General features: G+C 39.2%; 1 protein-coding gene across 2 annotated transcripts in view; it reads right to left on the minus strand.

Annotated features, from left to right (window-relative positions):
* Positions 1 to 437: 437 nt before the first annotated feature.
* The window catches only part of LOC129744208 (epidermal growth factor receptor), a 312253-nt gene continuing 288203 nt past the window's right edge, over positions 438 to 24487 (minus strand). For both annotated transcript variants that reach the window (XM_055736617.1, XM_055736616.1), the window contains exons 2-8: positions 7891 to 8310; positions 7528 to 7828; positions 6956 to 7463; positions 6720 to 6891; positions 6509 to 6641; positions 4411 to 4718; positions 438 to 4343 (exon numbers count right to left, since the gene is read on the minus strand). In XM_055736617.1, coding sequence (XP_055592592.1) covers positions 2080 to 4343; positions 4411 to 4718; positions 6509 to 6641; positions 6720 to 6891; positions 6956 to 7463; positions 7528 to 7828; positions 7891 to 8310 — 4106 coding nt within the window. In that variant the 3' untranslated portion in view covers positions 438 to 2079. The remainder of the gene's footprint in view (positions 4344 to 4410; positions 4719 to 6508; positions 6642 to 6719; positions 6892 to 6955; positions 7464 to 7527; positions 7829 to 7890; positions 8311 to 24487) is intronic.

Genomic DNA, 24487 nt, shown 5'->3' on the forward strand with positions numbered 1-24487 from the left:
GTTAGTTGCGTACAATTTAACCGCTTCAAAAAGTTGCGTACAAGATGTATTTAGTACCAATTTTAGAACAAGATGAAATATTTCACATAGAATTAAAATTTCAAACCTTCAACGGGCGTTTTCCAACTGAATTCTTCGGTATTATTTTTTAACAACTGTGATTATAAATATGGATTTCACTATTCTCTATCTAAAATCCTATAGAAATCCTACAGGCATGAATGTCACAAAAATGTCTCTAAAAAAATACCTACATGAATGATTTTTACCCTTCAATTCCTAACGAATGAAATAACTTATCAAAATAAACGATTTACAATAGTAATCATATCACGGTATTCATTTTACCAGAACGGAGAAGCATAATTGTAAAATGAAGATTTAACCATCTCATTCATTGAACAGGAATTGTCATCGTAGTCCAATCAAAACATCAATATTAGAATATTTTTCTTTATTTGAATTATAAAATACATAAGTATATAACTTAAAATGTTCAACAAGTTTTCTTCCATACATGCTTTAACTAGACTTAAACGCGACATGCCTTCACATCTTCTATTCTATCTGTATGTTCATTGTTTGTTTCTTAATTTTGTTTTTTTTTTGTTTTTCTTTCAAGTTATTTTCGTATAGCCATTCCTTTAGTTAAGTTTTTTTTTCATTGTCTCTACTACTCTGAAATAGTTTATAGACACTAATTACAACCACACTTAGGTCATCTACAAGATTCGATACACATTCCACTTCCATAAACACATGTGTTTTCGTTTGTTTTTGTTTTTCAGTTTCATTGTTTAAAATATAAAATTCGATTTATATTCATGCACGAAACATGGCACAATTTTATGATTTGAAGTTTTTTTTTCGTTTTTTTCCTTTATACATTGTGAAACTTAAACCCGAACACAAGTTTCTAAACCAGTAGTAAAATGAACGATTTCAGATAGCGGGGGTTTGCTCTTGTGTTTAACGAACAACTGAAATCGTAAATTTTTGTTTTAAGTAGATTATTACAGGCTGTATGTACAATTTGATGCATTCGATTATGTACAAAGTATGCTGCTCTAAGGTCATCATAAGCATAGTACGCGGCCTGAAGTTAGACACAAAAGTAGGTTAATCTATATTCGCTATTAAGGTTTGAGGATTTTGAGGATAAGGTTGAATGTTTCGCACGTCAAAATGCGTTCTGCTGTTTGAGAGGAGTTTAGTTTGTTTGATTGAGAAGTAATTGTTTCCGAATTTAAAAATTAGAGTTGATTGTTGTGCATTTGCATTAGTAACCTCCGAATGAATATTACGTTTAAAAGGGGGAAGAAAACTAAATTGTTTTCCCCTTTTGAAATCAAAATCTCGTTTCTATCTGCTAGCTGCTATTGCTTTTTGTTATTCGAATCGTAGTCTTGGAAGAAAACTTAAGAGTATAAAATTTGACATTCGATTAAAAATAATATCACAGGTAATTTAATGAAATACGCAATATTTTGTTGTTGTTTGTTTTTCCGATCGATTTTGCCGATTCTTAAATGACCAATCTTGTACATTTTGAGTTCCCGATGGGGGTTGACGACAGTATCGGGCCGTGCCATTCATGAGGTTTCCAAAGAGGGCCAAAAGTTGGTTCTTTGTACTTGTCTCACACTCTTTTTGTTTGCTTTCTTACAGACCTACCTAAGTAAGTACTAGCTATTACCAGCACTAGCTATATCAGTTTAAATACGTTCACGTTCCACTAGACGCTAAGTTTGTATGTACAATTTGGAAAGTGACGGCCTGTACTGGCGCAAATTCCAGTATGGAATTACAGTCAGACAGTCACTTTTTGATAAAGGCACGCTTGATTTGATCTCCAATATCCACTATCACCTAGTATCCCTATCGAATGTGTAAATGTATGTTGAAGGCACTTATGATAAGAACAATTTGAACTTTCTGTCTGTTTATGCTTTAAAATTGCTATCGTTCGATGCATTTGAAAATCTCCTAATATTTTTTCCCTATGGTTTGTTTTGTAAAACTAAATAAAATGGAAGATCAGTTCTGTACAATTGGATGTCAAGTTACTTCCGGTTGCCTCTACACCGTTGTTTCGTTGCGGTGCAGTGGGATCAGTTCTCGTTGTAAATCGTTGTAGTACTCATGCTCGGAAGTGTTTTCCGTTTCCGTCGGCGAGAGCGGAATTCCCAGCGTTTGGGTTGGAGGAGCTGCTTGTGGTTCGTTCAGTTTAGAGTGCTGCATCTGGAAGGTTTCTCCGTTGGGAGCATTGGCATTGTTGGCATTTGGACTGTTGTTGTTATTAACGGTGGTGGGATTAGTAGGATTGGCGCTAGGGCCTACGACGGCGCTGAGCATTGTAGGAGGTATGCTATTTACAGGACTGTTTGGGATGCTATTCGTGATACTGCAGACACTTGGAGCACCCGGTGGCGGAGTTGGAAGTCCGGTGCTGACATTACTTCCGGCCGATCCCATCAGGTACTCTGGATTGTCAACACTAGCTGGAACACCGATCAAATCCATGTAACCGGGAACGGAAGGTGCTTGGCTTTGGCAAGTTGGCATAAGGTAATCGTCTTCGTCCAGTGGCAAATTCAGTCGAATGCCACCGACTCCGACCTCGCGGGTGTTGCTATCCGTTTGGTCGTCGGTTTTGAGGTGGTTCTTGTCGTACCTGAGGGACTTTTGCATTACGTCGTTTTGTTGACCTAAAGGCGTCGGCACCATTAAAGCGGGCCTAGTTTTGGGTTGCAGATACTCCTCAGCCTCAACGATTGTTCCGGGAGCTTCCGCAGCTGGAGCAAGGGTGCGGATTAAGTCTTTCTCGTCCTGATTAGTGTAAGATGGCAGTCTCATAAATTTGTCTCCCGGAATCATCAGATAACGGCCCGGATCCCGTGCCTTTTCCGCGAAGGTTTCTGCCAGAGTCTTGAACGTTGGTCTGGCATCAGCATCCAAAACCCAGCAGGATAACAGTATACAATAGATATCTAAGGAACATATGTCTGGCTGAGGAAGTTTGTGACCGATTTCGATCAGCTCTGGTACATCTTTGGCAGGGACGTTCTCGTACGGTCTCGCTCCGTAGGTCAACAGTTCCCAAATGGTAACACCAAACGCCCAAACATCACTCTTGCTAGTAAACACTCGATGGCGGATACACTCTAGCGCTAGCCATTTGATTGGCATCTTTCCACCGGCTGCACGATATTCATCTGCTCCATAGTCCAGCAGCTTGGCCAATCCAAAATCTGTAATCTTAACGCAGGACGGAGTTTGAACCAAGACATTACGGGCAGCCAGATCTCGGTGGACCAAACGGCGTTCTTCCAGATACGACATTCCTCTAGCAATCTGCGTTGACCAGTTCAGCAATGCCTTGGATCCAATTTTGTCCTTATTATTGCGGACGTAATCCAGAAGGCAGCCCAAAGGCATCAGCTGAGTTATCAACATCATCTGCGAGGTCATACACACTGCCAGAAGCTTCAACAGATTAGGATGTTCAACCGAGGCCATAATATACGCCTCCTCTAAGAATTCCTTACTAGATTCTGCTCCAGACATCTCCATCAGCACCTTGATCGCAACCGGAATCTTAACGCTTTCATTTTCCGGCATCCAAACACCCTTGAACACTCTTCCAAATGCACCCATTCCCAATATACCTCCACGACGAATTTCCGCCTCCTTAATGATCCTCAGCTTGGTTAGATTCGGTCCCACATTCGTTGGTCTCAACGGTTCCGAATCCTCACATCCTGCCAATGCCATCGTCATCTTAACAGCCTCTTTCTTGTTCTTCTGTTTGCAGTACAGATAAATTCCTCCGAGCATAACTGCAAAGAACACTGCCAAAGCCAACGCAACAACCAACACCAACGGCGTAGTTGAGGCTTCCAAGTGGAACCCACTATGAACCTGATGCGCCGTACAGTACGGTCCAAATTGACTCGTTTCCGAAGGGAAATTCTTGTACGGATGCGACGGAGGACAGGCAACGGTGCAGTTGAACGATGTAGAGTTATCCACGACATCTCCATCGAACAGCTTCAGATTGCGGCATTCCAGGCACTGATCCTCGCCAGGACCACGACATCCGCGGCACTCCGAGTGACACGGCAAACACTCTCGGCTAGTTTCGTTGACGAAAAACTCAACCGGACATTCATCCTCGCAGTGTTCGCCTCGCTTGAATTTGGTACACTCCTGACAGACTTGCTCGTGGAATCCGTACTGGGTGCACTTTTTGCACCGCGGGTGACACTTCCGGCAGACCGATTTGCCGGACAGCTGCCGCAGCGCTCCTTCGTCCTGTTCAACGCGTTCGCTGTAGTAGCCATCTGTGAAAAAAGAAAAAAAAACGATCAAGAACTTGTTCAAACTTTGATAAGAAAGGGGTAAAAGTACCTGGGCAGGCTTCATCCTTCAATAGGCAGCGTTCGACAGTTCCGTCACTCCGGAGAATAGCGCGATCACAGGAAATGCAGCCGTCCGAGGCAATCGTGTCACGAGGTCCGTAGCAACCGTTGCACGTTTTGTGACAGAACACACAGGTTCCGTTAAGGTTGTATTTGGTGATTGGGCACTCCGAGACGCAGAACTTCCCATCCTTAACGTTGACACAGGAACCGCAGTTATCAGCGTTCGGTCCGTAGCAGGAATCCAGACATTCCGGGTGGCAGTCTCCGCACGTTTTGGAGTTGATTTGATAGATCCTGGAAGGAGGGAAAACAATTTTCATAAGTTTCTTGATCCTCGAAAAATACTGATCAAACAAGTACGCCTAAATTTACCCCACTTCTATCTAAATCTTCATTTTAAATTTAAATTTGAATCTGAAATATCTAGTTAACTACTAGGTCTTGATCTATGATCTGAAATTTGAATCTGGAATCTGAATCTAGAAACTGAATCCAGAATCTAAATCTAGAATTTGAATCTAGAATCTGAATCTAGGATCTGAATCTAGAATCTGAATCTAGAATCTGAATCTAGAATCTGAATCTAGAATCTGAATCTAGAATCTGAATCTAGAATCTGAATCTAAAATCTGAATCTAGAATCTGAATCTAGAATCTGCATCTAGAATCTGAATCTAGAATCTGAATCTAGAATCTCAATCTAGAATCTGAATCTAGAATCTGAATCTAGAATCTGAATCTAGAATCTGAATCTAGAATCTGAATATAGAATCTGAAACTAGAATCTGAATCTAGAATCTGAATCTAGAATCTGAATCTAGAATCTGAATCTAGAATCTGAATCTAGAATCTGAATCTAGAATCTGAATCTAGAATCTGAATCTAGAATCTGAATCTAGAATCTGAATCTAGAATCTGAATCTAGAATCTGAATATAGAATCTGAAACTAGAATCTGAATCTAGAATCTGAATCTAGAATCTGAATCTAGAATCTGAATCTAGAATCTGAATCTAGAATCTGAATCTAGAATCTGAATCTAGAATCTGAATCTAGAATCTGAATCTAGAATCTGAATCTAGAATCTGAATCTAGAATCTGAATCTAGAATCTGAATCTAGAATCTGAATCTAGAATCTGAATCTAGAATCTGAATCTAGAATCTGAATCTAGAATCTGAATCTAGAATCTGAATCTAGAATCAGAATCTAGAATCTGAATCTAGAATCTTGAATCTTGAATCTTGAATCTTGAATCTTGAATCTTGAATCTTGAATCTTGAATCTTGAATTTGGAATTAAATTTGTAATCTCGAATCTTGAATCTGAAAAATCCAGAAAATGTCCGGGCAAATTTGATCAAAACCCCGGAAATACTCATCAAAACTTAATATAAAAAATTTGAAAAAAGAAACTTGTTCATCAAAATTCATCAGCAGATTGTAAATTGTATTTTCAGCTTTCAAAACACCTTTCGTGGTTAATTTTATGAAACTCGCTCAAAAACTTTCGTTTTGGACGCAAAAATAAAATTTTTTACAGCACAATTTGATTTTTTGGTCTGATTCGAGAATAAGAAAGAGAATAAACCCAGGAAAAATCTGCAATTTTTCAATGAAATCACGGCAACCGGGCTGGATCGCCGATCCGAGCGAGTTTTCAAAATTTTATATTAAATATTCGAGCAAACTCGGATAAAACCGGGCAATCTGGCAACCGTATTCAAGAATCAAAAACACTGGATGTTGATAAAATAACATTGAAAAACTTCTAAATCCACTTTTTATGGAATAAATATATTGGTCTCCAGTGCAATTTCAGATAATGGCAAAATTACGTTCTTCTTTGTTAAGAAAGGGTGTTTAATCAGGATTGCTGTTGTTTAAAAATCTAACGCGAGACGTTTTAGCACCAATTTTCAGCTGCTTCAGGAAGCTGAAGTTTCTATAATTTTTTTTATAATTTTTTAAGTTTTCTATCATTAATTTTTTTTTCAGTTTTACTTTTTCTCAAACAACTATGTCAATTTGCATTTGTGGATTGCGGAATTCTGTTCGGAATTTCAAGAATTTTTTCCACTACTTACTTTGGTAAACTCTTGCAGCTGTCCAAACATTTGCCCTTGTAGACAAAGTTTTTGCACTCCAAACACTGCTCCGGTCCCTTGCCCCAGCAGCCGGCCTTGGTGCACTGTTCGTCGCACAACATTCCATCGGCATCTGTTGGATGTTGATACAATTGAGTTAAATAAATAAACACTTCAAATTTTTAAAATTATTTAAGACAAAGAAACTTACGGCAAGCAGTGATGTTCCGGTTTGTCATAATGACGGTTTCATGATCAGTCGATTTCTTAATCCGGGACCAGTCAATTTCCTGGGCGTAGCACAGGTTACGATTTTCCAGAATGACAATGGCTCCGGAGTTGACCCGTTTCAACGATTTCAGTTCCAAAGAACGGAGAGAAGTCTGAAATGAATTAAGAAGAAAACAGTTAGAATCTGTTTTTTTAACAAATAAATCGTGAATGTACCTTCACAATGTAAACGGAAGCAAAGAGGTTTTCCTTCAGCTGACGGCCTCCGACTACTTCCAGATTTCGGAAGTAGGACAGATTTTTGAAATCCGGATGATCTCCTTCGATGTTGAGGTATCCACTGATCTCTTTCAACGTTGAGAATACCTCGAACCGATCCGGGTGGATTTTGATGTACCGGGGACCAAAGGAAAAGTTTGAGAACACCTGCTGGTAACCGTCGAAGGTTTGCTCCAAAATCTCCAGCGATCCTTCGATGATGGTGCAGTCCTTGTAGTTGTCGATGTTACCGGAGTGGACGATTCCTTCGCCTTTGCACGTTTTCGGACAGGCTCCATTGCAGGGAACACACTCTCCGTTTTCGGCCATTTTGTTAGGGGGACAAGTCCGTACACACGCTCCACTATCCTTGAGCAGATGTCCGGGGCAGTTGCGTACACAGGTCGCTCCGTAGGCGTATTTGCCCTCTGGATTGGGCTCCCACAGATAGTTGGTTGGATTGTACCTTTAGAAGAGTTGAGAAAAAGATAAGCTCGAAGCTCGAAGTTGAAAAGAGACCTTGATCCTACCTTTGCATCGGTGGGCACTCCTGCTTGCAGACGCCATCGTCGTAGAAATTCTTACAGGCTAAGCAGTCTTTTTGGGTGGGTCCGGTACAGCCGCCGGCACAGAACAGATGGCAGCAGTCCCGTGGTTTCGGCCCAAAGCAGCGACCCTGGGAACACTGGGGCGAGCAGTTCTGTTTGCTGAACTTCTGACAGTTGTGAGCTCCCTCGCCCCAACAGCCGGCTTCGCAGGTACTATGACAAGGTGGGCAGTCCCGTTCCGGCGAAGTGAAGTTATAGGTGTACCGGTAGTGCGCCTGGGGATCTGTTTAGATTGATTCTAGGTTAGTTGAGGTTGAAAGAAATGGAGGATTTAAACAAACTTACCGGATAGAACTTCCTCCCAGTCGATAGTTTTCACGTGGCACAGGTTGTAATTGTTGAAGATCCCAGCCGAACCTCGCAGAATATCCCTTAGAGCTGGTAGTTCCAGGGTGTTGGTCTGAGAGAACGACACAAACAAACCGAACTCGTCTTCCCATTTGTTCAGCTTGAAGGTAGTTCGACCCCTAATAATCTGCAACCTGGGTAGAATCATCTGCGGGATGTCTACATGACTAATCAGCACGTAACCGGTGACTTCGCGGATGTGCTGCAGAAAACTTAGGTCGTAGGAGGTGTTCTGAATCCAGGTAATCTCCAGGTTTCCGTCCACGTACGTACAGTTGATGTAACGGTCCCGCAGATTCTTGTAGTGGTATTCTCGATTCGAGGGAACCGACATGCGGCCATTCGTTCCGATGCAAACTGTTTCGGAGAAAAAAAAAGGGAAAAACATCCATTAGATTATCGGTTGATCCACTAGGTATCGATCGAAAGGTTGTCAGTTATTTCCCCGGCAACGATTATAAATCAACAGTCATCAGCTGAGGTATTAGCATAACCAATCAAGTTACGATTTCTGAGGAATGCTGACTTGAAATGATAGATTACATCAGCTGAGAAGAATTTTATCTCGCCGGCCGCCTTGCTTGGTTGTGATTTTATGTGGCATTAAATGAATGCGTATGGCGATAATTACGACCGGCCGAGCTCGCAGGAGGGCCTCGAATGCCTGTCTTAATTTAAATATTACCAGTTTCGAGAAAAAGATTGAATTAACGTTAAAAGTTCTCAATTGGAATCTCATTGGCTTTTCTGATAAGTCAAACCTATAACGAGTCGCATCGCCATTTCGGTGGAATTGTTTTTCTGAATACCTCTGAGTCAGAGTCGATCCCAGAAGCAATTCACACCCAAGGTCTCTCCAAGCCGCAGATTATTTATTTGATCCAAAAATATCTTACGATGCCCTGTTTCCCAAAATTCACTTATCATCGTGCGGGTTAAAACGACCGGTTTAATCCCGAACGACCACCGATAACTGAGTTCAAAACTCCAGGAGTTCGGCTGGAAATATTTTAATTTAATTACATGTTTTCAAGCGAACCATCCGCCCCTCACGACGAGCATCGGCATCGGTGGTTGAAGCCACTTGAGTACCATCCTACTCCTGAGACCTCCGTCCATTCCGATAAGTCGGATAATGATAGGGTTTCTTAGACGATCGATCGCTTACATCCAAAAGGCTGTCCGGGGCTAAGGAGCTGTCCATCAGTCAACCGGCCGACCGACTTACACCCTCAAACGTGTGTAATCAATTGCCTGAGTCGGGGCAGAGTTGACTGACGCAAACGGATTTTGGTCTTCAAAAATTTTGTGTGTTTTTTTTTAAGATAATCCAGACAATTTTCTCGTTTCAACGAGCCTTACAATTTGACCTTCATTAGATTTGGGTTGGCATATTCTTGTTTGAGTTTTGAGATTTTTTAAGTGGATTCCACCGTGACAGTTGGTCAAACCTAACGGTAAATTTTGTTTAATTTTTTTTTGTTCAAGGAAGAGGAATCCTCACTTTTATCGGGAGACTTAATCGCACGAACAGCGACGAACTTTCATCTTCCTCTCGAGGGATTTGAGCCAAAAAAACTAAATCCTCGAAATTTTGAATCATGCTTCCTGAATCATAGTCAAGATTGCAATCACGGTTTTTCACCCAAGTCTACTCACATCGCCCGCAGCCTCCAAACGAAACATAAATTGCCGGACCATCACCATCATCGCCAGATGATGTTATTACTTCTGCTGAGGGGATAAAATATCATATGAATAGATTTGCCGGGGCAGCGACTTTGGCTGACTGACTTCGGGCGGTCACAATGTTGTGATTTTTATTGGTCCTACTATTAACTCGTTCCATTTGGGCATACCTATATGCTAAGGTTGTCGGTTGAGTCACTTGGAAGTTGGAAGCTGAGCTGTGCTCGTGAGATGATGGTCCACTTAAGCGAAGCTGAGCAGAGCACGTTTGGTTATTTTTTTTCTGTCCAGGTTTGCAGATTTAGCCAACGAAGGACAAGGTTTTGCTATGAGTTGTTTGAAGTTTGGTAGACATATGGTTTGTGTGTTCCTTTCTAAGAAGAATCAAGGAGACTGAAGTGTGTTCATTACTCGTGTGAGTTTTCATTACGTCGAATGAAACATCTTAAGAATTCACAGAAAACTGCTGCAAAGGTTATCAAAACTACTTTAATATTTATATTTCACATATAGAATATATTGTACAAGCTACAAATATTCCAAATGGAAAGAAGGTGCGACTTGTTTATGTCAGTTTTTGTATTCTTTCTCATAAAAACTGTTTGTTTACATTTTGTTTCATACGACGTAATCAAAGCTCACGGGAGATTAGTTTTTTAAGGGAAAAAATCATCAGGGTTTTTTAAGATGGTAAACAGTAAAAAATTATTAAATTTTTAAAAGGTTAAAAATTTCCGCAAAACATTGATTTTTTTTTAAATTTTATGTTTTTTTATACATAAGACTCTCCTAGAGGTAAACCTGAAAAATATCTCCACATTTCATCACTTTTTTTTTTTAAAAGCAAGGGTTATCCAAGATCAATTGAAGTTCCACTATACAAAAGAAGATATATAATTACTTCGATTTGGAGAAGAAAAAAAACACACATCAAGAAAATATTCTAGCGAGATTTACTTTTAATGAGTAACTCATCAAAAGAAAATCTGGTTAGATTCAAGAAAAATAAACTATCACATCGTCGTTAAACTGATATGAATACTTTATTCAACGAAAGTGTATTTGGGACAAATTTTAATATTTGGAAGTTCCATAAAATGAATAAAAAAAACGATACAAGGTACATTTGTTCCAGGTTATTTTTCAAAGAACGTTGCATTGTTTTGTAATGCAAAACATTTTGTTTTATAAAAAACTAAGATTTGTTTTGTTGAATGCAGATTTTAGCTTTAATTTATGTATGATAAGAAGAATAAATCCACACTTTAGTATGATATATATAGTATATATGTTTAATTAAAGGCATAGTTTCTTAAGATGGTTTAGAGTGGGCAAAAAATATTATGAAAAAAGCGTATATGAAGGTAATTTGAGCTAAATAGTCCCTGGAATTTCTAAAAAAAACAATATTCGTTTTACTTATTCCAAGTCTGTCAACTTGTGTCGTCTGACATTTAGAGATTTTAGGTCCAAATTGTCCCACTGTAAATTGATTTATTTTTATTAGGCAAGTAATTTTGTGTTTTGCACTACTGAGGAGATAAACTGCTACCTAATGGAAATCAATTTAAAAAAATGGATTCCAGTCAACCGTAGGCCAGTGATCGGATTTTTGGTCGAAGACTGCTCATTAGCTTCAGCACATACTGATTTGTGATGACTTTTTCCAGAATTTTGCGACGTTTTCGATAGAATCTGCAGGCTTCATAGGTTTTCTCACATACAATTTGGAAAGGGCTCAAAGAGTTTCGATCGGTCTTGCTTGAGGACGATTCAACATATTCATCATCTTCGGTATGATCTTGACTTTGTTGGATTTGAATCAATCCGTCGTGTCGGTTGAGTAGTGAACTGATGCCAAATCAGGCCAAAACAGTACTGGATGATCATGCTTGAGAATGATGGGTTGACGTTTCAGGCACTCTCGGACGTAACAGCTGTATTAATTGTGTTAGTAGTCACGAACGACTACCAGAAAATTGATGTCTCCTTTTCGTCAACACTTTGAACATCCCGAACAGTGAGATACTGGTTACCCGGAAGCGTTTTGTTTTTTTTTTTAATTTTTCAATCAGTTAATCATATTATTTACGAGCTCTTGGTTTGACGGAAGCTGCTTGTTTTTGACTTGGCTTCGGCTTCTTCTGCTTCTTATATGAGGTACTCAGAGCCAGCTAAAGGGGTATCAGTGACAAAATGGTCGATTTTGAGTAAATGATGTCAAATAATTCTTCATATTTCAAACTGCTTTCGATGAGTTTTTCGTTTTTTCAGAATTTCTTTTTATCATACTCTTACATTTGACAGAAGAGTACAGAAGAATAAAATTTATGGAAAGTGCTCGAACGCTTTTCCCGAAATAAGCTTTTATACACTCATACCTTGTTGGCTCCATCCTCATATGTCTTTAGACCCAATCTAACCTAGGTACGGTGAACAGTGCTGAGAGAGGATCCACGTTTTTGGCCACTTCTGAACTTATGCAGTTTTCTTACTGGCGTAAGCACGCATGACTTTCCGGTCCAAAGTTTTGTCCACCGGACCCGGTTTTCGCCCAGTATACACGAAGCGGTTTTTCTCACCGTACTTCTGAATTCAATTACAGACCGCTCCAAAGCTCACTTCCTTCATTTTCACCAGCTGACTCAGCGAAATTTTTGGGGATCATACACCCTTGAAAAACGATATTTTTGCGCTTTTCCGGGGATATGTTTTTCATTTTCACGAAAAATATGAAAAGTGGAGCCCACGATACACACAGTTTTAAGTTAATATGTTAACAACAAAACATTGCAGAAATCAGCTGAGCAAACGTCATCCGGAAGACGAATTTTTGCATAACTCGATAACCGATCAAGCAAATGGTACTAAACTTGTCATGGGAAAGTATTTTGGTACGAGGAATGTTTCTATGAATATTTGGTACCCTCCCTCCTTCCAGCGGGAGATAGAAAGGGGAAGTGGTTTAGCTACCAACAATTTTTAACATAGCTCGAGGATAATGAAGCTGATGCAACCGAATTTGGCATGGAAGGGTACTCGGGTATGAGGAATATTTCTATGGTAGTTTGGTACCCCTCGCTCCTTTCAGTGGAGAGAAAGAAAGGGGTGTGAGCTCCTACATATTTTTTTGCGTAACTCGAACACTTATCAAGTAAATGGAACCAAATTCGGCATGGAGAGATAATTGTCAACGTAAAATGATTCTTTCCTTTCAGTGGAAAGATAACAAGCGGGAGGGTCCTGCCATAAAAATTGTGGTACAACTCGAAAATCAACAAAGCAAATGGAACCCAATTTGGTATGGGAGAGTTTTTGAATAAGAGAAATGTTTCTATGACTATTACAGACCCCTCCCTTCTGAAATTGGGAGGATAGGAATGGGGGAGTTTTTTTTGCGTACCTCGAACTCTTATCAAGTTATGGGAACCGAATTTGACATGGAGAGATATTTGGGTACGCAAAATGTTTCTAAGGTGATTAAGCACCTTTCTCTCCGTCTAGTTAGGGGAAACAAAGTACCAAAATGGGACGCATACATTTTTTTTGCATTACTGGAGAACTAAAAGAAAAATGAAACCGAATTTTTCGGAGAGAATATTGTGATACCAAAAATATTTCTCTAATTATTCGGTACATTCATTCCAGTGAGGAAACAGGAAAGGAGAAGGGGGTCTATTATACATTTTTTGAATAAATCGAATAACTTATCAAGCAAATCAAACCAAATTTGGTCTAGGAAAGAATCTGAATACGTTGTAGGTTTTAATTTAAGACCCCGCCAATTTTCCAGTCGAAGGCTAAGATGCGGGGAGGGTCTTCCATATATTTTTTTTTTGGATGGCTTGAACACCAACCAAATAAACCCACTTATCTGCTCCACAATCACTCTGCAAAATTTCAACAAAAAGTGTAGCGTAGTTTTTAAGAAACTGAAGTTTCAATGGTAAAAGTTCAAAATGTCCGATTTTCATAGAACCACTGTATCTCAGGCCACACAAATTTTTGAAAATTCACTTGAAATTTTTGATATAATATTGTAGATAATAGTTGATCTATCTTACGCAGAAAATGTGATCAAAAAATATCATCAGACTAAAAAATAATGGAAGTTTAAAATCGAAGTACGTACGCGTACGCGTACTTTCTATACAATTATTAATGGTACTGTACATATACTTATTTTCATCACAAACTCTATGTAGCTGGCTAGCAAAAAGATGGCCGCATTCGAACCGAAATAAATTGAATATGAACAAAGCGACTTCATATTGAAGAAGGGCTAACATATCAAAATGTTGAGGAAAACGGGGAAAGTACCAGAATAAAAAGTACCCCATCAAATACTGTAAATTATATTGACGAGTTTTGTATATTATAGTACAATTACGAATGTTTTCATTAAAGTACTTTCTTCTTATTCAAGATTTTCAAATCCAATTGTTAATTTCCTTTCAACTATTTTGTGACAAACTCAAGGTTCAATTATATTAGATAAGTTTTATGATTAAAAAAACTTTAGTTCTACAAAAAAAATTTTAGATAAGAAATTTTTTGACAATTTTTTTAAATTGCATAACCAAAGGGGCGAATTAACTTGACTCCCAGTAGTAGACTCTTACTTTCGAGTATTTTCCCAATTGTTGTCGTTGTTTCCCAACCCCACCTTTTGAGGAGGTTTATGTTCAATCACTCCTACCTAGCTAAAGTTTTTTTTTTAAATATCAATTCGAAAATAAGAAATCTACCTAGCCATCGATGGAACGATATCGCACAATAGAAGACTTAACAGAGCAACCACATGCTAAATTTTTTGTCCGTTCGGCACATGTGCACACTCACATGGCGGTCGAACCATCCATAATTAACTGTATCGAAAAACGTAGTGCCTTCTCTATTGGGTACTACTTCTTCAATACAGTTAATTGGTGTGGGACAAAGAATTTAGTATGTGGTCAAGCTTCTATTTCAAATGCTCTTCGCTCTTTTCACCACCTTAGAATATTCTTCTGATCTTCTATCCGTCTTTCATTTCAACTCTTTAACCCTCACCGATAAAGCCGCAAATTCATTTCATAAAACAAATTCACGGTGATTTCTCCTCTTAAATAAATATCAATTCAGAATGGTGACAACTTTTAATCCTTACTACCAAATTGAGAAACACATGAATCAAGAATTTCTTTGACTATCAAATTGATGGTTTTTCAGCAAATAGTTTAAGTTTTCTCATGTTTTAAGCATCTATCTATCTATATTTTGAAACATTCTGAGCAAAAAGTTAGTAAAAATTGAATATGATTGGCCTGTGTTATATGCCAATTTTAGTAAACCCTGCCTAAAGGAGGGTTTGGCCACTAGAGGCTTAATTTTCTGAAACCCAGATCCATTAACGATTCCGATATCCAATATTTATTAGAGATTTTCTGGAATTGTTTCAAATGTCGCATATCAGTCCAATCAATGCAAACCCAATAATACGTTCAAGGGCTGATATCTCCAACGGAGCTTGGAGGATTATGTATCAGTATTCAGCGCGTGCAACCCTCGTTGGTTTTCGAAAATCATATCCCCATTAGTGATTCCCTGAAGGTTTCTTAATTATAAATTATTTAATAAACGACAAACCCAGTGGAATAGTTTGGAATTGTTGGTGTTGAGTGATGAAAACGTTTGCGCGATTGGATGCTTTGGAAACGTACTGAGGGTTGGAAATTTTTGTGTTTTTTTTTATCTTGTCATGGTGTCCAACTTCATTCCGAAGGGACTAGTTTCGCGATCGCAGGAATGCGCAACCACTTGCACTAGGCAGTAGACGCGCACGTGTCGCATCTGATTATCACTAGATTGTACTAGAAATCATTAGATAAAATAGCTTTGAGGTAGAGAGAAAAAAAGGCTGAACACTTGATTGGCACCATACCGAACTCTGGAATTGCTGCTGCATCCATAAGTCGCACACATGTCCGTCAGCTAGCTAGCTAGACTAGACGCAATCTTCAGAGAAAAAGAAGAAAGAAACATAATGACGGTGATGAGGACGCGTTGATACGACATCTCAATGTGCTGCCTTCAGAGTAGGTAGTTAGGTCCTACACGCGCGAGATGATGACAACAAACGCATGGCGCGTCGGCCCCACGACGACTTCCACTAGGTGCCTACATGTATGACGACGCGACGATTATCACTGGATGCGTTTTTTGATTGACGGATTGGCGCATGCTAGCTGGCGCGTGCTGCAAATAATTAATGCCCCTCAACAGCGACAACATCAGCAACGATCACTTGTAGAGAGTAAATGCTGCTGCTGGGTCAGAATGTGCCATCGTTAATTAATGCTGAGGGAGCGAAATGGTTGATTGAAGAAATATACTGAACAATATGTTTAAAAGAAGATTGCAGCCCTAATTGGAATGATCCGCCTCATACTCACATTTTGTAGTAGAGATTTTTTTAACGAAGAGGCTATTTGTTTCCATAGTTATGTGGTTAAAGTTCTCGCTGAGAAATTTCTTTTTTGTACTAAACCTTTTTCAACTCGAGCTCAAGATTAACGTTGATGTCAAAAGTCAGAAGTTATTCAAAAAAGTCTTCTTTAAGATTCCTTTAAACTTTCTCCTCCAGGCCACGTGATTAATAGCACCGAGAGGAGTATTAATTTCCAGAAACAGCACTTTTCGACCCCAAAAAAAAAACCGCGGAATCTCTCGGAACCGAAGCATAAAACCCAACGAGTGGCGACGCTTTTACTGCGGTTATTCATCTTCTCATAATGCAGCACCGCAAAATGCTCATCCCCGTCCACAGAGCATAAACAACAAAAACATTCTTCCGTCAAAAGGTCTTTGGCACATCCAAGAGCCGAGAAACAAAAAGATCGTTCCTGTATGGAAAAGCATCAATCCAAAAACACCCAGAGCTCAGATGCGCCCCATCGATCATCCTTCTCGGTGGAGTTTTCTCCCGGGCCGACAATTTTCGTCAAAGTCAAGTACTGATTCCTTCTACGGTCTCGGTCAGAGGAAGGTACAATATTCTTTTACCTGCGCGCCAACCTCAGGTCAACTTCGCGCAAGAAACGCTTCCATCATCCATCATTTTGGTGCCTCTTCGATCTGGCTGTTTTGCTGCTCACTTTCGGTGTCGGGTAGGACGGGTTCGAGAAATATTTTCGAACGCTAAACACCAGTGAAGGAAAACCTTTTGCCCCGTTCTACTCCGGGAGTGACGCTACCCGTTCATTCCTAAACGAAACCTTTGATTCAATAACGCGCAGATTAATAATCAAGACAACAGTTCTTCTCCGAAGATTCTTCTGGCTGGATCGACTGAGAAGGTTTCGCTCGATTCCGATTGATTCCCCACAGCTGGTCCACGTCCTAGTATTTTCTGCTCCTCTGCTTCGCCTTCCCAAAAACGGAAAATAACTTCTTCATAAAGGTGATGTTTTATCATCATCAGTTGGTTTGCCTTTTTTCCCCTATGTCTCTCTCCGTCTTTTTTATTTTTCTTGAATAGGCCACGAAATTTTGTATGGACGTTCTGGCTTTTCATGATTTGGATTTCTGAGGAAGGAGAAAAACTTTTACAGATCCAAGACGAGGGCGAGTGGAGATCGAAATATGACTGCTGTTGTTGATGCTGGGCTAGCTGGCTGACTTGGCTACGCGCGGCGGCCTTCGCTCGATGATAAATGAATACGATTATTGGAACTGAATTTTGAACGGTGAAAAATCTCATCTCGTCCCTTCAACCCTACTTCGTAAACAGGCCTAGACTTTGAAGGTTTGCTGGCTTCGATGGGAACGTTTCGGCTTCAGCTTTTTTTTTCTCCTGACTCCGTACCATTTGGTGGAGCCGCGAAATAATTTATCATTATGAGGCCGCGCAGCAGCAACATTTATGAATCTCATTGTGTGTTGTTTGCCAGTGCTGTTTTGTGTAAACGTTTCGCGTTGTGTGCATTCACACCTTTTGACGCGTATGCGTGTTTCTGGTACCCCTGAGAGGTGTTTGGGCTACAACTGTTCCTGGGGCGCTGCTCTTCGGGGGAAAACAGGAGGCAAAGAGGAGCTTTTAATTGGTTTTTGATTAGTGGTCCTCGAAGTGCGATTGCGAACAGATTGATTTTATTTTTTTAGATTTGCAGCTGCCCTAGGGCACCGTTGACTTGCGCGATATCATTTTTAAAATTGGAGCACAATATCGGCAGCGAACGAATGTGATTCGATAGACAGGAAATCGAATTTTAAAGCATATGCTTTGGGCTCTTAAAACGGGGTGTATTTGTTGATTTTAATTTTAAAATTGTCATGAAATGGAAATCTGAAAGTTTGTCTACTACAATTTTGGATTGCATACTTAAAGGCGCAATTTTCTTATTTTTATATAAAAGCACCTTCTTCACTCTATCAATAATTTCGTGTTTAGCGATGATCAACATCCAATCAGTAGAAAAATATATATCTTTAGGACTCGAGAAATCAAGTGAACCCATAACACACACTTTGAAAAACTTTTTCTTGAAAAAGTAGAGAGTTTTCTTTTGCTTTGAAAATATGGCTTAAAGAGATTCATATTATACTATAAGGATTGAAATATTGAAATAAATATAAAAGAATATAATAAATAAATAAATTTTGATTTTTTGATTTTTTGAGATACCAAGTTTGTTGTTTTGTACAATTTAACAAATTTTTCAAGAACGTCTAACAAACACAAACACATACAGGATCTCAATGAAACTTGATGTTTCCTCGAAGAGATTCCTTTTTCTGAACTATAACCAGTATACATCTCTCGAGGATATGAAGGCTAGCATCTTACAAATGCTAAAACCACCAACCCACAGAAAGTGAACTATGTGTGCCGTGACCGGGATTCGATCTCATGTCCGTTGGCTTAGAAGACTTGAAGGCTATCATCTACGCCACGGGCTGCGGCTTGGTCTATCATTCTAGTTTCGTGATATAGCTGAGGAATCAAGTATCCTCATTCTCTCCTTTAAAAAAGTGGAAGTCGCCATCTTGGATTTCAAGATGGTGTCAGACAACGAAATTCGACTGCAACTAATGGTTTCATTCCACCGGTCATTCACAATCAATCCTTTGTTTATTTCACTTAAAAACTTTGTCCTCATTTACTGTACTAATGATTTACTACTCAGAAATGAGGAACTCAGCTTAGGCGTGTAATTGGTTGGCTTGTGAGAGAAACGTCAAATTTAAAATATTTATATGGCTTTCATAAAACCGTTATAAAACTATATAGCCATGTTCATGACCATAATACAGCTATTAAGCATTCAACCACGGAGAAAAAAAGAGTTGTTCTAATTATTTCAGCTGGTTATACCAATCATCAAAGCGTAGTTGATTTTTTCGCATTCAACTATAAATATAAAAGACTCAACTACAAACTGATGATTAACTTTACGCAATCAACTATGAATATAATTGAGTTAACTGTAATGATATAATTGATTCAATTTTTATATGATAGATTCAACTACATTTGTATGATTGATTTTTTGCATTCAACTATCAATATAAACTGATAACTGCTAACTATCAATATAATAGATTCAACTATACATTCCTGATTGACGTCTCCCATTTGACTATAAATATAGATTCAATTGTAGTAATATAATTGATTCAACTGTAAATATGATAAATTCAACTACAATTGAATGATTGATTTTAGTTATGCAACTATCAATATAATAGATTCAACTGTACATTTCCGGTTGACCTCTTACATTTAAATATAAATATGATAGATTCAACTGTAGTGGTATAATTGATTCAACCATAAATATGATAGATTCAACTACAAATGTATGATTAATTCTAGGTATTGAGCTATAAATATAGTAAATTAAATTAAATTTTTATGATTGATTGTGCGGAACTTGAATACTATAGTGTTCATCTGGGTTCATCAGCAAGAATTGAAAAAAAAAATCATAAGTGTGAGACCAGTACTTTTTTCTGCAGCGATCGTAGTGCTATTTAAAGGGCTCAGCCGGCAGTTCATGACGTCGGTGGCAAAGCGCAAGCGCTCTTCGGCGATGGGGGAGAATTTTCTTCCACCAGTTCCTGGCAGCAGTCGTGTAGTAGGCCGACAGTTCCTGAAATTGAGAAAGGTGCACCTACTCTGGCTGCCCGCAAAATCGACGTGATAGATTGATATCATGATATTGAGTGGATTTTGCCCCCACAAGGTCAATCTTCACCGAGTGCAGAAGCACTGACTTCTGAGGACGTCTTCCGTGACCGATTAGTTAAGACGCATACTTTGCTGGGCAACCATGCACCAAGATGCAAAAAGTACAACAACAGAGGAACCAGGACGTGGATATCGGGATTTCCGGTCAACTTTTCTAGCATCGTGGCGGCTTTAAATAATAAATTAGAAGAAAATAAAACGTAGCCAAAAAAGTATTTCGAAAAAAAATATTCATATATAAACAGAATTTAAATTTACAATATTTATAGTTGACCTTTTTGATTCAATCATAGAAATAAAAGTGAATCTATAATATTTATAATTAAATCAGTCATATTTTTAAAGTAAAATTCATCATTTTTATGATCAAATCAATCATCTTATTATAGTTGAATCTACTATAATTATTGTTGAATGTATGACATCAATTGTAAATTATAGTTGAATCTATTGTATTTATATTCAGTGGAATGCACAGAATCAATCATACAACTTGGATAAATTATATATAGATATTGTTGAATGTACGAGATCAATAACGCCATGTTGATGGATTCACAATGTCAAGTATATGAAAAAAAATTCAGGCCTATTTTCAAGCAATTCCATTATGTTTGCGACGTCATTATGTCAATGTTATTGTAATTTATTGAAAAAGATTTTTCGCAAAATATTTTTAATTTATTTTTTCTCACAAAAATGGATTTGAATCATATCAAAGTTTATCGTTAATTTTTAAATTCTGAATTTTACTGAAAAAACTCTGTATCTGGAATCAAAAAGAAATCGTTGTTTGTTTTTTTAACAAATTTCTATTTTCTGTCCGATGATTTTGAAAGAGATGTATCAACCTGGCGATGATAGCTTCTCAAACCATTACCTATTGTGAAAAATAGCCCCAGTATAACTTCCAAGAGCACGCATGGCGTCAAGTTTTTTTTCCTCTAAAGTTTGGCTAGGGGACCTGCAACGCCTCCTCCACCAGCAACCCACACGACCCCATCGTGGGAGTTTCCAGCTCCTCTCCCCCCAACAGCAGCTTCGACTAGCTCCAAGTGTAGTGCGCGTGTGGGCAGCCAAATTTAATCTTTTGTCAAAACCTGGCCAGGTTGTTCCGTGTCCCCTCAAAGAGGTGGGATGGCGCGTAGGCTTTTCTCCCTACGCATACGCCTAGGGAAACTAGACAGGAGAAAAAAAAAACCAAGGGAAAACGTAACATAGTATCGCTCAAGTGCGTCGTCGTCGACGCGTTGAGATGCAACATCAATCGAGAGCAGCGAAATGCTTTTGCCACCTCTTGGGTTGGGTGTCACCTCTTGGGTTGCTGGACGCAGAAGGATATTGGTCGATAGCCTTTTGAGGGAGAGGCGCTAAAACTTTTTCGAAACCAGTTTTTTCAGTAACGATCGTCTAAGTGCCCGGTACGCGTCACACTGCAGCAAACGACAAAATTGATGAATGGGTTCGCGCGATTAACCAAATTGGTTTGCGTACACCGGGTTGTGACAGATAACTAGAAGAGTAGGGCTAGTGAGGTTACCTACTTAACTGGCCGCTTTTTTTTATTTGCTAGCTTGTTGTGGGAAACCTGTATCGCCCAGCTCTTGTAATTGGTTAGTAATCGTTGAAGTTTAGTATGCACCGTGAGGGCAGATAATATCGGGACAGGAAACCTTAACTGTAGCCTTAAATTTTAAAAAAATTAGAAGGAAAATAAGTTTGAAAGGGTCGTAATGAGTTTTAACAAGCCGTACTTAAGAATCGATAAAAACTGTCAAAGTATTACTTGAAATTGACGGTATTTAGTTGTATGGATCCAATTCTCGTTGTGCACCAGTTTAAAAAAGCGGACCAATCAAGCACGATAAACGATCGTGTTCGAGCGTGGTGATTGATATTAATCTATGTAATCCGTTGCTGGAGAGAATAAAGATCAATAGACATCGATTATGACCTGTTTCAGGAATATCGTTTTAGCATTTACAACAATTCTGTTGCGTAATATCACAATCTCTCAAATATTTTAAATCCAATTAAACGATTTCACAAGTTGGATATCAAGATAATCGCAGAAAATTCAAAGGGTTTAAAGTGATGTAACCTTCTTTCATGGCGACCGTCAAAAAAGATTTTCCAAGTTCAAGTGTGATTTTTAATATGCCATTTTATCTGACGAGAACGAGATTTGCAGAGAGGCGCTTGAATGGGATCCAGAAGGACATCGAAGAAAAGGTAAATATGAACTGCCGACGAGAGTCTTGACTGGGACCAAGTGAAGACGCTGGCTCCGAATCTTCAACAACGGAGGTCTTTTACCATGGCCCTATGCACCGGAGAATCGGTGCGGGTATATTAAGTAAGTAAGTTATTATTTTATTGCTAAATGAGAAAATTCCAATATTCACATACTATGGCGACCGTCAAAAATTTTCAGTGAGTTTCAAGGTGACTTGCGAGCATTTTGGATGACTCAAAAACCGTTTTTGACTTTATTGTGCAATACATGCTCAAAGTAACTTACAATTGTCAGCTTTTTTGAAGTTAATAACTCCATCTTCAGGACGGTAAAAGATGTGATTTGAAAATATATATTTCAAGGTTTATGTTTTTCCAGCGACTTTTAAAATCTTAGCACAGGGGCCTTCAGAAGATCATTCCTCCGAAAAAAAAATGCCATCTCGATGCACATAAAACAAAACCAGATCTTCATGGATATCAATTTCGTGCCGGTTTTTTTTGGCTGATTAGAATCTTTCGAGTGACCCCACGCCAGCCAGCCAGCCAGCCAGAGCCTTTTGCTCCTGACAGTTGAACCCGTCTGTCCTCTTGGAAACCTGGCAACAACAGGGAACCTGAAGCGAGCGACCCCAATCCTTGCCTCGACCGAAAGGGATCAGCTTTCCAGTTCCAGGCTGGCTGCAACAGCAACAACACCACCCCGCAGGCCATACAACAACGCACATTTGTCACTTTCATCTCACGCTTTGATCCGACTTTCGCGGTAAAAATTTTTTTTTCTCTCCTGTTCCATTCCTCTTCCATAATACAACGTAGATACCTCGGTTTCCAGGAATTTCTAACGCTCCGGCTTTACGACGACGAGGCTGCGGACTCTCTTTCGACTAATTAAAAATGTTTATTTTTATGCCAAGACATCTCGGACTGTAGGATTTGACCGGTCGGTCCGAAATTCCTCCGAAGCCTCTGATTCTAGGCGCTCGACTCGAGGCGAGGCACGGATTCAAAACCGCCACGGCTGTGCCGTTCTCCACCGGGCCGTAGAAAGAAGATCTCATTTCTATAAACTTTATGTGCCATGGGCTATTAGACTAAAGTGGCATTAACTATAATTAATTCTTTCTATATTTCGTTTCAGATGCTGGCAAAGTGTTCGAGTGGCTCGAAACCGGTTCTGTTGGGCCGCTGCTGTCGTAAAAGAGCCACTTCTGATAACACATGTATTATAAGAAGGACCCACAGTTTAGGCATCGAGTCGAGGGGAAGCTTTCGGTGAGAGATTAAAATATTTCCAAGAAACGTTTTGTCTTTTCGCGGTTTGCAGCAGCTAGCATTGGTGGTGTTGATGCTGTGGCTAATTTTATTTTATTGACATTTTAATTTTTTGCCTCGGCAGCTGCTGCCGGGCGACGACAGCCGAACAGAAAGCTGGAGGGATTTGGAAATCGTCGTCGCCGTCGTGAAAAATTATCGAAAATCTTAAGCTTTCGGGGCCACAGTCGAGCGAGGGGAGTCGTGAATCAAAACCCGAGGCGCTATTAATCATCCCGGGTGAGCAAGTGAGACCTCCTTTGGGCTTCGCGAGGAAAGTCCGGACCCGGGTCGGGATTCTTATGTTACACGTCAAGGTGGACAAATTGGTCCCTCGGTTTATAACATTGCCAGCAGTTAGGGGGCACCGTTAGAGATTTATTTTCCGGACCCCTTCCGAGCAGCCGGAGATGGTAGCCACTTCAAGTGACAGCTTTTCAAACCACTCCCCTGGATGGTTGCGCAGATAGCGCGCAAACTCATGGTCCCGGAACGCATGGAGGACAGTAAAATTTTATTTGCTAGGTAATTTGTTTAAATTAAATCGATAGACTTTGATGTATGAGCATTGCTATCGATCTTTTTGCGTTGGGTCGAAAAACCTTTTGGTTAGGGGCAAATAAATTTGTATCATTTCAATCGCTTTCGAAGGTCATACCTGATGACCTTTTCTCCGATGGGCAGAATGTTGAGGTTTAACTGTTTAACTGTTTTTTTTTTCATATAATAGATCGATGATGATTTTATGTGCGTTCTAAGAAGCAATCAAATAGCTGTTTATATAGACCCACTGAAAAAAATAACATTATTTTTGATGGATTTAATCGACCATTTCTTTTTCTAACGAATGACTAAAAAATCACATGATGAAAAGCCACAATTTTAGAGACGGAGACTATTGAACACTTTTAATTCATATGTTGAACAAGGGCCGACAATATTTTTCCTTAAACATTTTTGCTTGAACCAGAACAATAGAATAAAATATCTGGGTCCTTTATTATTATTCAAGTTTGAGTTATTTTTTATTAACAGTTAGTATTTATTTTAAATCCTAACTTTTGA

The sequence above is a fragment of the Uranotaenia lowii genome, chromosome 2 (assembly GCF_029784155.1).
Source record: "Uranotaenia lowii strain MFRU-FL chromosome 2, ASM2978415v1, whole genome shotgun sequence".
Classification (NCBI taxonomy): domain Eukaryota; kingdom Metazoa; phylum Arthropoda; class Insecta; order Diptera; family Culicidae; genus Uranotaenia; species Uranotaenia lowii.